The sequence below is a fragment of the Balaenoptera acutorostrata genome, chromosome 2 (assembly GCF_949987535.1).
Source record: "Balaenoptera acutorostrata chromosome 2, mBalAcu1.1, whole genome shotgun sequence".
NCBI lineage: Eukaryota > Metazoa > Chordata > Mammalia > Artiodactyla > Balaenopteridae > Balaenoptera > Balaenoptera acutorostrata.
The window spans coordinates 39,114,422-39,130,750 of record NC_080065.1 but is presented as its reverse complement, the minus strand read 5'-3'; the positions used below and the strand labels follow the sequence as shown (position 1 = coordinate 39,130,750).

Below are 16,329 nucleotides of genomic sequence, written 5' to 3'. Positions count from 1 at the left end.
TTTAAATTTAACACACTAGTAAGTGGAGAAAGTATTTTTAAAATAGGCTGTACTAAAATTCCATTGGCTATTGTGTTCCACCATATAGAAAAGCAAATATCAACCTCTTCCTCCTTCCTTTCTTTCGAACTGATTTTTGGGGACTGGAGATGTGTACTGAGAATTTTATATCTCAATTCGTGTATCAGTCATGTTAATACAGATGAGAAGACATCTCTGACCACAAACCAACTTCCACACTGGTAAGGTGAAAAAAGAGTCATGAACACATAATTTTAAAGTTTACTTTAAAAATGTAAATATCTCCCAATATTTAACAGGTAAAGAAAATAGCATATTGGTGTATGTGGTTGTTATATTTTATTTTCCAAGTAATACTGATTAAAAATATTTACACACCTACTTTTAAGTCCACAGTTTAGCACTCTTATTTGTATGGCTTTAAAAGTTATAGCACAAGATCTTTACATTAAGGATTGAGGAAAAAGATTCATTCAAAACAAAGCCTGATATATTATATACATGTTTTTCTCTGTACTTTATTTTAAATACATTAATTTTTAAGTGATGCTCATCCTTTTTTCATCTGGTGGTAAAATACTAGTGCAACTTTTCTTCAAAATAAAGTTTACCACAGATGTAAGTGAATTTTCCCAATTGAAAATGGCCCTTCAGCTGCCATTAAATGAAATTTCTCAATCTAACTGAAGTGAAAAAGAACTGGTAGCTGTCATTGTAAGGAAAATATAGAGTGCTATAGCATGACCTACATTGCTCCTTGCAACACAAACTCTGAAAGAACCAGAGGCGCTTTACAGAAGTTTAGTTGAGTTTGAAAAGGCACATGGGTGTGGTTGGTTTTTAAACATTCTAGAAATTTGCCGCCACCACCACCGTTTCTGTTGCAGAGATGACATCTGTGACTGTCAGAGTAGACAAGAGTGTTGTTCAAGCTAAAGAAAGCCAGAAGCCAAAATTTAACTGCACAGTAACAATGCACTTTTCTTCATGCAGCCTTGTGTTTCCTATATATTCAAATGTTCTAACATGCATTAGAATACATAAACTTGTATTCTAATGATTTTACGTTTGATTTTACAATATGGGGAAAAAAAAAAACTTGAGGAAGGACATGACTGGGCAAAGAGAGAAGGGAGAACCCTTACCACAATGAAAATAGATACATTCGTACCCAACTATATAATAAGAATATAATCCGTTTCAGTTTTCCAGAAATATACTTCTCAAAGCTTCCCATTCACTTATGGGAAAGATCCCTCCTCTGTGGCATCAAGTGGGGGAAAATCAGTTTGTTTCAATAGAAACAGTTCAACACAACAGGAAAGAGCTTAACTTTGGTCCACGTGTCTGTTAGCTTAAGGACAGTCACACTGCCCATCATCAGTTCAAAAACTCAACACATAAATTTAAAAATATATTCATTTGTTATTTCATTCTAAAACTGGCATAGGTGTTCTGTTCTCATTTCCTGACTTTTCAGCTTGGGAATCCACTGTTGATTTGGTCTCTAAACCCTCAGCATCTTCGTGATCTCCTCTGGCCGCCTCAGCAGCATCTGCTTGCGTAGGCTCTCTCTCCTCTTGGTTCATGATTTCAGGGGTCACTTGATCCAAGTCTGCTTCTAGAAGCTCAGTTTGTACTTCCATTGGCATCTGATTTACCCGTTCAACATGCAGCTCCTCTACATGTACTTCTGTACCTTCTTCAGTCTGAATTCGACCCACTTCTAGATAACTTACCTGGACCTGTTCTGGAAGCTCATTCATATGTGAATCGTGCACTTGGCTGTCCTGGAGCAGATCTGGGTGGACCTGTTCCACAGTCACTTGTGCTGAATCCACTTGAACCTGAAGCAATGGTAACACGTGCACCTTCCCAACTTGTTCTATAATAGTCATTGATGTCACAGGTTCAGTTTGCACACGTGTTTCTACTGAAAGAACTTCTTCAGTTACTAGACGCTCTGAAATATTATGAGCATCACTGAGATGCCTCCTTAATTCATTTCCTTGCATAAACCACAAGTCACACAAAGTACAATGGTTGGGTTTATCTCCAGTGTGTATTACCAAATGATCTTTGAACTGGTCCCAGCTGTTAAACACACTATTACAGACCTGAAATAACCAAACATTTGGTGTTAACACTTATATTCAAACTGAAGGAAATATGGATGCATTTATTCTCTATAAGAAAAAAGTTGAAGATTTTTCTGAAAATGTTATAAATATGACATCTGTAACATAGTCTAAGGGAATTTCATGATTCTTTTGTTTATTTGACCTTTTACCTGATTAGCTAACAACTTAAATCCTTTTGGGGAAACATTTTAATATTGTCTATATTAAAGGACTATAAAGTAACACTATTATAATTTCTTCCATGATATCAACATTAAGAACAATTTCACCATGTGGGATAAATACACACTAATCATGGAAGAAGAGCCAATTATAGCTGGTCTGCCTCCTCCACCCCACTCCTGAATTCTAATGATTGTTCTATGGTTAAGAATAACCATAGTTTCAGACTATGTTACTTAGGACATAATTTTATTGACATTGGTATCATCTAGGGTTGGCTAAAAACAACAACTACTACTACTACTATTCCCCCTTATGAAAGCAAGACAATGATGTTCTTTACTCATTTCTTTCTAAACTTGTCAGCTCTATACCTTTGCTCTACGTCTGTCACCCTTCACTTCTAATGATTTCAAACGCAGACTCCTTTGCTAAGGACGGAGTACACCCACACATACCTGACATTCATAAAGCTTCTTTCTTCCCTTTTTTGCCCCCACTCCAGTTTGGCATGCAGTCAGGTGACATTTGAGGGTGCTATTTCTAGCAAATCGTTCATGACAATTTGGACATTCAAAAGGTTTTTCACCTGTTAGAATAGAAAAAAAAAATCATATTGACAATTAAGAAAAACAGAAAATGCAAAAAGTTTTTTCTTTTTGGTTAATTCTAATAGCACCTTCTTGAAAGAAGGATCAGAATTTATAACTCAAATGTTTCCACCACATCCAAAAGACTACTCTAAGAGGTAGAAATAGTAAGTTTTTAATGATTCTTATAATTGTATCTGTGCTCTGGCAAAGAAATAAAATTTGGATCTGAATGTTGTTCCATGTTTCTGCATTTCTTAAAAAATTGTATATTTTCCCTTAGATAAAAATCAAGGTCAATTTCCTTTCTGGGGACATGCACCCCTCTCCATTCCACAAACATTTTTTGAGCAATTATTGTGGTGCCAGGCCATGTGCTAGGTAATGAAGATAAACTGTCCTTGTTTTTAAAAACTTCATATCATAGGCCAGAGTATTTCAGGAAGGTGAAATACATGAACATAAACAAATGCAATGCACCACAGAAGGCCTGTTACAGAGAAGAGGGCAATGGGAAATGGGACTGCAGCAGTACACAGGAGGAGAGTGACAAATTCTGCCTGGAATGGAATGAGAGAAGGACAGGAAAGAAGTAGGTTATTCTAGGCAGAGGCACAAAGGTGTAAAACAGCATGGCAGGTGAGGAGTAAGGAGGGAGGTGTCATACTGACTCCCAGATCTCTGGCTTAGAATACCAACCAGAATAAAGAACAGAGAAGTCCAAGTAGGTTTGGAGTGGGATGTGCTAGGGAAGATTATAAATTCATTTTTGAGTCGGTGAGTCTGAGGTACTCAAAGCAAAGTGGAAAATCTGGTAAACAGTTACATAGACAAATCTGGAGCTAAACAGAGGGTGGACTGACATACAGATACAGAATCCAATAAAACATCCAGTTAAAACAGTAGGTAGATGAAGCAAGCAAAGAAAACAAAAAGAACAGCCAGAAGTAGAAGGAAAGAACACTGAGGAAAATTAAGAAAGAAATTTCAGGAAGATGAGGTAATGAACAGCGCCAAACTGAACAGAAAGATCAGGTAGGGTAACAACAGGGGACTGGAATAACTCTACCAAGAACACTGTGAGTGGTATGGTGGAATCAGAAGCCACACTACAGTGGGATAAGGGAGCATGAGTGAGGCAAGTTAATGGAAACTGTCAGTACAGAAATTCTTTCAAGAAGGCTTGGAAGTAAAGAGGAGACGTGGCTAGAGGGGGACATGTCAATAAGAGGTTCTCTAAGCCAGAAGAGAGTCATTACTTATTTGCTGAAGGAGAAGGAACCAGTGGAGGAGAGAGTAGTAGGATTGACAGATGAAACATGGTCTTGGAGGAGACATCAAGGTGTGGGATTCAGGATTGGCCTTGAAGAAAAGGGAAGTATCTTTCTCTGTAATAAAAGAGGAGACAACGAAGGAACCACATAGTTTACCCCACAGCTAAGTTGGGGGTAGGAAGTCAGATAGACATGTCACCTGCTGGGGTGGGGTGTGGGCAGAGGTCTTGAGCGCTGCACTGAAGGTCTAGAATGCCAATTAGGAAAGGAAAGATATAAATTATCAGACACCAAAAGGCCTAACTTAAGGTCTGATAAGAATTTTTTCCAGCAGTGCTCAGCAGGGAGCAGAAGTAAATGACTGCAATAATTAATTCCAGGATGTAGGGTTCAAAAGCCAAAGGGAGCAGGGCCTCCCTCGGTCCTCCGCCCGCACCCGCCGGAGCCTGTTCGCATCGACTGACCAGAGTCCGCAAATTCAACGCTCTGAGCCCGTTTGGACGGCCCCAACCCCCAGCTTTCTTTAGTGTCCTTTGAAGACACTAAGAATAATGTCCCTGCATCAGTTTTTACTAGAGCCAGTCACCTATCATGCCTGGAACAGGGATCGTACCCAGATTGCCCTTAGCCCCAATAACCACGAAGTCCACATCTATGAGAAGAACGGGAGCCAGTGGGTGAAAGCTCATGAACTCAAGGAGCACAACGGACACATCACAGGTATCGACTGGGCTCCCAAGAGTGACCGCGTCGTCACTTGTGGGGCTGACCGCAATGCCTACGTGTGGAGTCAGAAAGATGGTGTCTGGAAGCCGACCCTGGTGATCCTGAGAATTAACCATGCAGCCACTTCTGTCAAGTGGTCCCCACTAGAGAACAAATTTGCTGTGGGCAGCGGAGCACGACTCATTTCTGTTTGTTACTTCGAGTCCGAAAATGACTGGTGGGTAAGCAAGCACATTAAAAAACCCATTCGCTCCACGGTCCTCAGCTTGGATTGGCATCCCAACAATGTCTTGCTGGCAGCAGGATCCTGTGATTTCAAATGCAGAGTGTTTTCTGCCTACATTAAAGAAGTGGATGAGAAGCCAGCCAGTACACCCTGGGGCAGCAAGATGCCTTTTGGTCAGCTGATGTCAGAGTTTGGTGGCGGTGGCAGTGGCAGTGGCGGCTGGGTGCACGGGGTCAGCTTCTCCGCCAGCGGGAGCCGCCTGGCCTGGGGTCAGCCACGACAGCACCGTGTCCGTTGCCGATGCCTCAAAAAGTGTGCAGGTCTCAACTCTGAAGACAGAGTTCCTGCCCCTCCTGAGTGCGCGCTTCGTCTTGGACAACAGCGTCGTGGCCGCTGGCCGTGACTGCTGCCCCATGCTCTTTAGCTGCGACGACCGCGGCTGCTTGACCTTCGTCTCCAAGCTAGACATCCCAAAACAGAGCATCCAGCGCAACACGTCGGCCATGGAGCGCTTCCGCAACATGGACAAGCGGGCCACGACCGGGGACCGCAACACGGCCCTGGAGACGCTGCACCAGAACAGCATCACTCAAGTGTCTATTTATGAGGTGGACAAGCAAGATTGTCACAGATTTTGCACTACTGGCATCGATGGAGCCATGACCATTTGGGATTTCAAGACCTTAGAGTCTTCTATCCAGGGCCTTCGGATAATGTGAAGCTGAGCGAGCCTCCCAGATCCAGCATGAGGACGGACAGGCTGCGCCGGGCAGCTGCGCCATTTGCATGATGGGCAGGAGAGCCGGCCACCAGCAAACACTGAAGACACATGTGGCGCAAACCTTGTGTGTTTTGTTTGAGGATAACTGGTGAAAGTGTTGGTTTTTTAAAAGCAGCAGTGATTTGGGGTTTGTTTTTTTTGTTGTTTTGCTATTTCATTCCATTCTTGACCAAAGCTTCTCTTTAAGTAGTTTATTATGGAAAATTGTCACACTAACTTAAAGGAAGGGGTGGGGGGGCTATGTAAATTGTCCGCTAAAAAATTAAATAAAAATACTGAATGTGGGGAAAAAAAAAAAAAGCCAAAGGGAATATGCTTAGAGTACAAGAAAAAGTGACTCAAGATATATACAATGAGAACAAGGTAACGTCAGAAACGGGGCAATAAACTAGGTGGAAAGGGGTATGGAAAGACAGGAAGGCTAAATGAGGTAGACTCCCACAGTCAAAGGAAGGAAAGCAGTGAGAATTCAAGAGACAGGATGACGCTTGTAGAGAACAGGACTAAGATTTCAGAGGTGGAGCCTCAGTGACGATCAGGTCCTAGACATGACCCTCATACTCACGTGCAACAGACACAGTCAAGTAACTCTGAGCTGTATTTTATCCCTGACAAAACAATTATAACTTATTTTTTATATAATTTTCATGAGATGAAAAAATTAATTTGAGAGAGAAGACCTAATCACCTAGAATTATTGTTGGTATAGAAACTCCTTTACAACTCCCCAAATGTTGGGCGATACTGCTAACTAGAATAGTTTTGTTTTAATAGTGTATAATTTTTCACTATAAATGAAGCCTACAGATAAAAATTGTCATAACCTCTTTAAAGGGCAATTTGATAATATTCGCCAAGATTTAAAATGCACATATTCTGTGACTTGGCAATTCTGCTGTCAAAAATTAAGTTACTTGAACATGTACACAAAGATTATGTACAGGTGTGTTTATTGCAGCACAGTGTGTAAAAGACTAGCAACAACCTAAAAGTGTATCAACAGGAGTGGTTAAGTAAATCATGGCATACCCATACACTGAAATACCATGCAGCCACAGTGAAAAAAATTAAGTAGATTCATGAATGTTTCACACATTAAAAAGAGTTCAAGATAAATTAAATGGCGTAACGTTGTATTGCATGCTCCTGTTTGTTTGTTTCAAAAGTTCTGTGTGTGTCTGTTTATGGTTACTTGAAAATGCAAAGAATATATCTGGAAGGATAAATAAGAAAACGATGTCAGTAACTGCTTCTGGGGAGATCTATTTAAGTAGGAAAGAGATTCACTTTTCAGTGCACATCATTTGAGCTTCTGCTATTTAAAACATTAGTTTAATAAGCCCAATAAAATCTAGGAATTGTAAGAGATTAATTATACTTTAGATGTGTAGAAAGCACAGTCTTCCAAGTGCTTTTATCATTTTCTATTATTTGCCACAACCCTGTAAAGTAGGAGTCATTATTCTTATTTACACAGACAAGGAAAGAGGCCCAAAGATAAAGTTCATCAAGCTGACAAAATATCAGAACTGGAGCCTGGGAATTCCCTGGCGGTCCTGTGGTTAGGACTCGGCAATTTCACTGCCAGGGCCAGGGTTCAATTCCTGGTCAGGGAACTAAGATCCCGCGAGCTGCGCAGTGTGGCCAAAAAAAAACCCAAAAAAAACTGGAGCCTGAATCTAATTATGGTTTCCGGACCCAGATTTTTTTCTACAATTCCACACTACCTCTCTGGGCAACTAGGGAACAATTATTTGAAAACATGGTTACAGGTCATCTCTGGATTCTTTCACATGTGGTGTCCCACAGGCATATCTGTCAATATATCTGCTCTCTCCCCCCACCCACAAATCTTACCCTTCTATATTTTTCTTTCTAAATTAATAAACTTCCAATCATGTAGCCACCCGAATCAGAAAGCTGGGAGTCGCCTTCTCTTTTGCCCCTACATCTCACCAATCACCAAACCCTCTTGATTCTGCCTACTTAATGTTATATCTCCAACCCTTTTTCACTATTATTGCCTTTATTCAATCCCCCATCCTTGTTTAGATTACTCCAACAGCCTTCGACTTAGACTCAGTAGGCTTCACCCACTCCAATCTATCCTGCCAGTTCTCTCTCTCTAAAGCATAAATTTAATCAGAAAACTCCCTGGCTTAAATTTCTTTAAAGTGACCCAGAGTCTTTCAAGATAAAAATCCAAACTCATTTAGAGCACTTAAATGAAAATAACTACATGATCTTAGCCTCATCTCCCATCACTTTCTCTCTCTTGTCCTTGAACCACTGGGAGATGGTCCATGATGCCTAAGTGCACGCCACATGGTCAGCCCTCCAAACTCTTTAGCTGCATCTCCTGGCATTCGGACCCAATCCTCCAGTCGTAACAACCTGCTAGCAAGTACTCCAAATGAGTGACTTAACTCTCCTCTATGTCTGTGTACACTTAATTTCTTTTGTCTGGAATGCTCATCTCCTGGCTAACTCCTTTTCCTTTGGGAGTCATACGGTAAACCCTCTAGGAAGCCATCCTTGTCTCTTTCATCATAAACAGCACAAGCAGGCATTCCCATAAGACTCTGTGCTTACCTCTATTAGCACTTCGCTGATTGTGCATGTTTGTCTCCCCTAACGTAACTGTGAACTCCTTGAAGGCAGGGACTCTAAAATTTATCTCCATGACCTAGCAGGCTGGCATTATCATCACTATTTTCCAAATGGAAACAAGGTAATTCAGGACAAGTAACAGCCAAAATTTTGCAAATCAAGCGTGGATTACTGTGCATGCTTTAAGAACATACAAGAAACCAAAGCACTAAACTAATGAAAGTATGCAAAATATGAAATTGAGAGGGCTGTATTATGTATATGTTGAGAGTAGGAAACAGGACCATTTATCTTTACACTTAGTTTGTTATAAGTGAAAAATGATCCACCCTTTATTAACACAAACACAATTAAAAACTGTTTACTTATGTTCCTCTTGAATTTAATAAATCACTGATCACATATGCTACTGTCTTGTCACTAATTACTAGTACAATAATTGATTGAGGTTAAAAAAGACAATAAAAGTTCAGTTTGCTTTACATACTAAACTGTTCCTTCAAAGGGCATCTGGTTCTGTAATTTGTAACAACTATTTAACTAAGGTACTTAAGTTATCTCACATCATTTTGAAGGGAAACACAGACATAAAACATAATGTGGGGCTTCCCTGGTGGCGCAGTGGTTAAGAATCCGCCTGCCAATGCAGGGGACACGGGTTCAAGCCCTGGTCCAGGAAGATGCCACATGCCGCGGAGCAACTAAGCCCGTGCGCCACAACTACTGAGCCTGCACTCTAGAGCCTGTAAGCCACAACTACTGAGCCCACGTGCCACAACCACTGAAGCCCGTGCACCTAGAGCCCCTGCTCTGCAACAAGAGAAGCCACCGCAACGAGAAGCCCGCGCACCGCAACGAAGAGTAGCACCTGCTCGCTGCAACTAGAGAAAGCCCGTGTGCAGCAACGAAGACCCAACGCAGCCAAAAATAGATAAAATAAATAAATTTTTTAAAAAACATAATGTGATTTAGCTCTATACTTTTCTGTTCAATCCAAAATACAATGTGCAGGACTTGGAAAGCATATTTAAAAACTTCCAAAATTGTCTGTGTTGTCCTATTTTCAAACAGGTAAGTCACTAGGTAACGTTTTGGGTAAAATAGACAACTGTTTCTACTTTCACACTGATAGGAAATAATATAAAAGTGATTATCTGTTGGGGTACTGGAAACTCCTATCAAAGTGTGCTAGTTACCAAGTAACATTTATTTACTAAGTTGTGCTGCACATACACCAATGCTTTTGCAAAACTAATCCACAGTTACCACAAACACGTTCATCAGAAGACCATTAACATAGGTGCTTATTTGTTTTTTAAGGACCAAAAACTATACCTTTAGGCAGTTTCCAAATATACAACAGGTCTTTACATATAATGTTTGTAAAACCAGAAAGCATTTCCCCCAAAGATTTCATGAATGACTATTAGTTACCCCAAATTAGTTACTTTAAAGCCTTCTAAATTCATAGTGAGCCTTTAAGTAAATTAGGAGATTCCCTTGCTGCTCACTTATTTATCCAGTTCCTGAGTATTACTACCAAGGGTCTGAATAGTGAGGGATACCACACTATTTGAATCTATCTGTTTTCTCAGTTTCAAGTGGTATGTAGCACGCAACTCTGGACAGCAAGGGATCTTCGAAAAAATTTCATCCAAAGTTCTCCAAACTCTAGCATCAAAGAGAAAGATTCTGAATAGTGTGGGATAACTATATTGTATTCACTGTATTAATAGTCTCAACAGCCTTAACCATCTCACATAGTAAGAACTTGGGAACAAGTGTCCAGAAGTCTGACACGTAGCACTCTGCAGCAACTGTTTTCCCCACCCCTTTGTCACAGTGGGTTCAGGGACTCCCCAAGATTCCAAGTCATTCGTGCTGGTAACTCCTGTGTATGGCACAGAAGACCTAGCAGAGAAAGCTTGGAGCGTGGGACCAAGGACAGGGAATCTGACAGGAAGAAAAATAGGCTCAGGGATGGATGCAGAACTATAAGGGCCAGAGGTTCTAAGGCAGACTCCCTGGACATCTCCCTCATGTCTGGGATGGCTCTTAGGAGAGTACAGAGACCTTACCCTTTTCATCTCCCTGGCTGTGCACCAGTCCTGACATGTTTGCCCTTGGAGAGATGAAGGAGATGGACAAATACTGCCTTCCTATCTGCCAGGTCAAAACAGATAACCAAATGTATGCAAAGGTATAAACATATTTGGGATTGTTTGCAAATGTACCCATCTATGTAATGTGTTAACATAAGGCAGGGAAAGCAAAAACAGTAACAGTGAAGTTTCACTGTAGTTAAAATCTCATAATCTATAACCCTTAATAAAGAATCACAAACCGGGCTTCCCTGGTGGCGCAGTGGTTGAGAATCTGCCTGCCAATGCAGGGGACACGGGTTCGAGCCCTGGTCTGGGAAGATCCCACATGCCGCGTAGCGATTAGGCCCGTGACCCACAATTGCTGAGCCTGCGCGTCTGGAGCCTGTGCTTCGCAACAAGAGAGGCCGCGATAGTGAGAGGCCCGCGCACCGCGATGAAGAGTGGCCCCCGCTTGCCGCAACTAGAGAAAGCCCTCGCACAGAAACGAAGACCCAACACAGCCATAAATAAATAAATAAATAAATAATTTTTTAAAAAATTTAAAAAAAAAAATCACAAACCATTTTATGTATTTTCTAAAAAAATATAAAAATTGGCAAGATATAAGAATGAAAATTACTTTCAAAGTTAGTACTGATTTTGCTTTGAAAGCATAAATATTTCAGCTAATATTATAAAAACACTGTGTGTTCAGCCGGCACATTAGGGAACACAGGAAGTGGTTCCTGTGGTGCTAATTAAAAAAAAAAAAAAAAAAAAAAGGATTTAGACACTTAGCTTCAAGTGAATGTGGAAAATCTATACTTTTAACATAAAGTATTTGCTAATTACCTGTATGCTTTCGAAGATGCTCTTTAAAATGTCCAAAGTGGTCAAACTGTTTCTCACAGTACTGACATATGTGAATTTTTTTCCCAGTTCTTTGCTTCTTACTGACTCCACCTTCTTCAAGGTGGTAACAATTGAGGTGCTGTTTCCATGCGCTCTCCCGAAGATACCTTTTATTGCATATTTCACACTTGAAACTCTCAGTGGAGTGTGATTTCATGTGTTCCTTAAAATGGTAAAACAATTTAAATGAACGGTTACATTTCTCACAATGGAACAAGTCCTTCACATGTGACAGCTGAAGTTCCACAATTTCAATACCTTCTACCTGTTTGCTTGTGGGGTCAGAGGCACAGCCATCTTCATCTTTAATCTGCCCTTTTCTATCACCTTGACGGTACTTGCTGGTGATATCTGCCAATAACGCCAGAGCGGAATCATCAGAGGAACCTGTGCTCTGAATATATTTTATGGACTGCCTGGCAGCCGCCACATCCTCTAATGATTCAATGCCTTCATCTTCCACTTCGATTGTGCCTTCAGCAATCTCCACCTCGATTTCAACAGGTTCAGATTCTGCAGATGGCAATGACTCAGTGATAACATTTGAAGTTTCTGCAATCTTTCTTTTTTTTGCTTCACTTTTTCCTGTGGTAGTTTCCTCTAGTGGAGCTGAGTTTTCTTTGTTCCTGAAATACACAATGTATGGATTAAAAAAATCTATAAGATCAATCAAAATCCTACCAGGCTTTTTGGAAGACTTGATAAGCTGATAATAAAATTTGTATGGAAAGGCAGAAAACAAGACTGTAAGACTTATACTACCTGATTTCAAGACTTACTATAAAGCTATAAAATTAAGACAATGTGATATTGGTGAAAGGATACACATGGAGATTAATGGAAGAGAATAAAGTCCAGAAATAGATCTACACATATATAGTCAACTGACTTGTGAAAAAAGGTTCCAAAGTAATTTAATGGAGAAAATATAAAACAGTGGTGTTGGAACAACTGGTATCTATATGGGAAAAATAAACCTTGACCCTTTCTCTCATACTATACACAAAAAAATTAAAAATGGATCATAGACTTAAATGTAAGAACTAAAACTATTACACTTCTAGAAGAAAACAGGATAAAAATCTTTGCAACATTGAAAGATTTCTTAAATAGCACACAGAAAGCAGAGACTTTCAGCAAACGCTGATAAAATGGATTTCATCAAAATTAAAAACTTGGTCCTTTGAAATTCACAGTTAACAGAAAGGCAAGCCATAGACCAGGAGAAAATATTTGCAAACATATATCTGTCAAAGGTCTTTATATAGAGAGAATACAAAAAGAATTCGTACAATTCAATAAACTCAACGGCTTAAGACCACTGCTGGGAGACAATTCCCCATGAGTCCCTTGTGTTTCTGCATATCTTGTGAATTGACAGCTTTGGTTCTGGACTAGTTTTCAAGGATGTCTGCTGAAGAGCCAACAGCTTGGGAAGATAGAGTGGCTCCCTCTGGAGAAGAAGACACCTTTACTTACTGTCCAATATAATAATGTCCCCCACTGTGGGAGAAAGGTCAGGCAGGTTTGTTTGCAGCCCATTCTAAAAGATTTTGGTTTCCTAAGCTGGAGATCCTTCAGCTGTGATGAAAAACGACCACATGCAGAGCATTCACCTGGGCCACTCTATGTTACCCCTGTGGGACTTGAGGAAGGGAAAAGTGGCACACATAGAAAACTCATGCTGCCTGCTGTGCAGAGAATAATAAAGTCCTTCTTTCTGACCTACGAGTCCCGTTATCTTCTATCAGCATCCATGAAACCATGGCAGGATAATTTCTTGGCTTGCAAGTAGGATAAAAACTCAGATCCCTCACAGATCTTGCCAAAGTTTGGCAACCAAGAACAGGATGCTGAAAAAGACAAGGCTTTCTGGAACAGGAAGGATGAGACCTCACAGAGCAAATGGAATCTGAGGAAGTCTACTAGAGCTGGCAGTAAACCTGTTTACCAAATTGTATGGTCAACTGGGCAATAAATGGTCCTCTACTTATTTGCCTATTGCTCTGAGTTCAACTGTGTGCCCCCTAAAAGATATGATGAAGTCCTGACCCCTGATACCTGTGAATGTGACCTTATTTAGAATTGTCTTCGTAGATGCAATTAAGTTAAGATGAGGTCATTAGAGCAGGCCCTACTCGAACTAAGTCTTTACAAGAGGAGGGACATGTGGACCCAAAGAAGAGAAGGCCATATGAAAACACTGAAGGAAGACGGCAATGTGAAGATACAGGTAGAGATTGGAGGTATGCTGCCACAAGCCAAGGAACACCTGGGGCTACCAGAAACTAGAAAGGGCAAGGAAGGATTCTCCCCTAGAGGTTTTTGAGGGAACACGGCCCTACCAACACTTTGATTTAGGACTTCTAGCCTCGAAAACTGTGAGAGAATACATTCGTGCTGTTTTAAGACATGCAATTCATGGTACTTTGTTATGGTAGCCCCAGGAAACGAAAACACCCATTAATGAGGAAAAACTGAGAAGGTGGTTACAGGATGAGTACTGGTCAGTAAGTTTACGGACAGCTGCTGGAATGGTGTCCCAGTTGCTGCAAACTTGCTAGGGGTGGGGGAGGCAGGGGAGGACTTCCCTGCCAATTGGGTGGTCAGCCTGAAGTCTGCCCACAGTAACAATTAACACTAAGGTTCAAAGGGAGTAGGAGGGTGGAGACAGAAGGTTCTGCCCCTTTATAGACAACTTACTGTCACATGTACCTAAACCAAGTGTGCCAGGAGGGAAATTCACAACTGCTACAAGCAGAAACCAGTTGAGTCATTAGAACTTTGGCTGGTCCACATGGGAGATGAGGGGGCAACATAATGCTTGTAGAGAAAGGAAGAATTGCAACACCTGGGCCATCTCAGGGCTCAGCTCCTCCTGCAGTTTGTCAAGTCCACCTCAGATCTATTTGGAGATGACTGTAAAAGGTTTGAGTTTTTTTGCAGTGGGTCCTGGCTGCCATAAGGGTGCTTTGGATGCTCTTGAAAAGACTTCTCTGAAGCAAATTCCTACGATGAGGCATTGACTAGTAAGAGTCTTCCTGCCCAACTGGGTTTATAATGCTGATGAAGATGAGTCACTGGGGAATGAAAAAAGGATCCAAAGCAATATAAAATTCTTTGGTCAGGCCTGCTGAAAAGCCCCCTTTTATGTTAGACCAGGAAAAAGTGTAAGAGACGTTATCATGACAGTGGGGCAGCAAATGTCCAAGATTAAGCTACACTCTTTAAAAAAAAGCCACCACTGCAGAAGTCAAGTCTGAGTCAGCTAAAAGGCATAAAGCACATGGCCCCAACTAGAAATCAATGTGGATGGGGCTACTGAATCAAGGAGTCCCCCAAACTGACACTGAGAGTGTCAGCAGTGATGACTCTGCTGCCTGATAGAGGGCTTTGAGTGGGCTGAAAACACTGGAGGTTTGTTTGGCTGAGCCACATGCAGCTCCAGTGCTGCTTGAAACCAAAATGTGCCTTGCTCACTGGCAGAGAATCACTTTCTCCCTCCACACCACTTCCCCCCCTTCTACCTTCCCTTTGCCTCTAACTTGACCTCACCAGCTTGGAGAAAGATAATTAGGATTGGAGCCAAGGTCTCCTTGTTCCCAAGGGTAAACAGTGAGGACACCATATATGCATCCAAGTATGCTGAGGAAAACTCAAGAATGGGAGAGACTCAAACTTCCATGGCTCTGTTTTATCCAGCAGGTGTCCAACTCACCATCCCACCTGGTTCCACAGAGACGAGGCGCTTACATTCAACTGATGGGGCTTGGGCAAGGTTCACAGCAGGAAAGGGAGGCTGTCCTGACCCTGTGGGTCGGCCTGATTCTACATACCGTTGTTGCTTTGACATCTGAATGCACAGCAGGGACTGATATGGCATGTGCATTTACCACTTCTCATCCCGTAAGTACCAGAGATGGAACATCCCAATTGAGAAGAGCCACACGTAGAGAAGAGCTACTGGAACAAACTCCCCTAACGTTAGCCACCAGTAGCTGGGTCAGGATTTAGCACAAGTGTCTTATCTTTTGATATCTAAAATTTGTACTATACTGTTGATATCCTACTGACTGGCAAGCCAGAAGTCTCAGTCTCAAAGGCCCTGACCGTAGTGTTATGACACCTCTACCAGCAGAGGTTGCTGACAAATCCCAACAAAATTCAGAGGACTGCTCACCAGGTAAAGTTTCTTGGGACTAGACAGGCAGATTCACAACACTCAATCCCCTGCAGCAGTAAAAGAAAAACTGTTTTTTCACCTCCTCCCTCTTCCCACCAAAAATGAAGCCCAGGGGCTTCCCTGGTGGCGCAGTGGTTGAGAGTCTGCCTGCTAATGCAGGGGACACGGGGTCGAGCCCTGGTCTGGGAGGATCTCACATGCCATGGAGCAACTGGGCCCGTGAGCCACAACTACTGAGCCTGCGCATCTGGAGCCTGTGCTCCGCAACAAGAGAGGCCACAATGGTGAGAGGCCCGCGCACCGCGATGAAGAGTGGCCCCTGCTTGCCGCAACTGGAGAAAGCCCTCGCATAGAAACGAAGACCCAACACAGCCAAAAAAAAAAAAAAAAAAAAAAAAATGAAGCCCAGCATCTTATTGGACTTTTTAGGTACCAGAGACAGTATGTGCCTCACCTGCACATTCTCCTTTCTTCGTTATATCAGTCAATCTGCAAAACAGCGTCTTTTAAGTGGGGCTCCAACCAACAGGCTGCATTGGAAGTTTCCATCAAGCTGTGGCACAATCTCTACCTTAGGGCCCCAAAACCCTAACGACCTCTTTGAGCTGTAAGTCTCTGA

The 16,329-nt window shown here is 41.7% G+C and overlaps 1 protein-coding gene and 1 pseudogene across 6 annotated transcripts in view; one reads left to right on the top strand and one right to left on the bottom strand.

The window, feature by feature from the left end:
* Positions 1 to 341: 341 nt before the first annotated feature.
* ZNF131 (zinc finger protein 131) overlaps positions 342 to 16,329 on the bottom strand; it is a 32,824-nt gene continuing 16,836 nt past the window's right edge. For 4 of the 6 annotated variants that reach the window (XM_057541466.1, XM_007195537.2, XM_007195539.2 and 1 more), the window contains 3 exons: positions 11,468 to 12,153; positions 2,783 to 2,913; positions 342 to 2,138 (listed from right to left, as the gene is read on the bottom strand). In XM_057541466.1, coding sequence (XP_057397449.1) covers positions 1,452 to 2,138; positions 2,783 to 2,913; positions 11,468 to 12,153 — 1,504 coding nt within the window. In that variant the 3' untranslated portion in view covers positions 342 to 1,451. Of the gene's footprint in view, positions 2,139 to 2,782; positions 2,914 to 11,467; positions 12,154 to 16,329 lie in introns of those variants that run through there. The other 2 variants (XM_057541465.1, XM_028162203.2) reach the window with 2 other exon arrangements.
* On the top strand, positions 4,780 to 5,981 carry LOC103004214 (actin-related protein 2/3 complex subunit 1A-like; annotated as a pseudogene).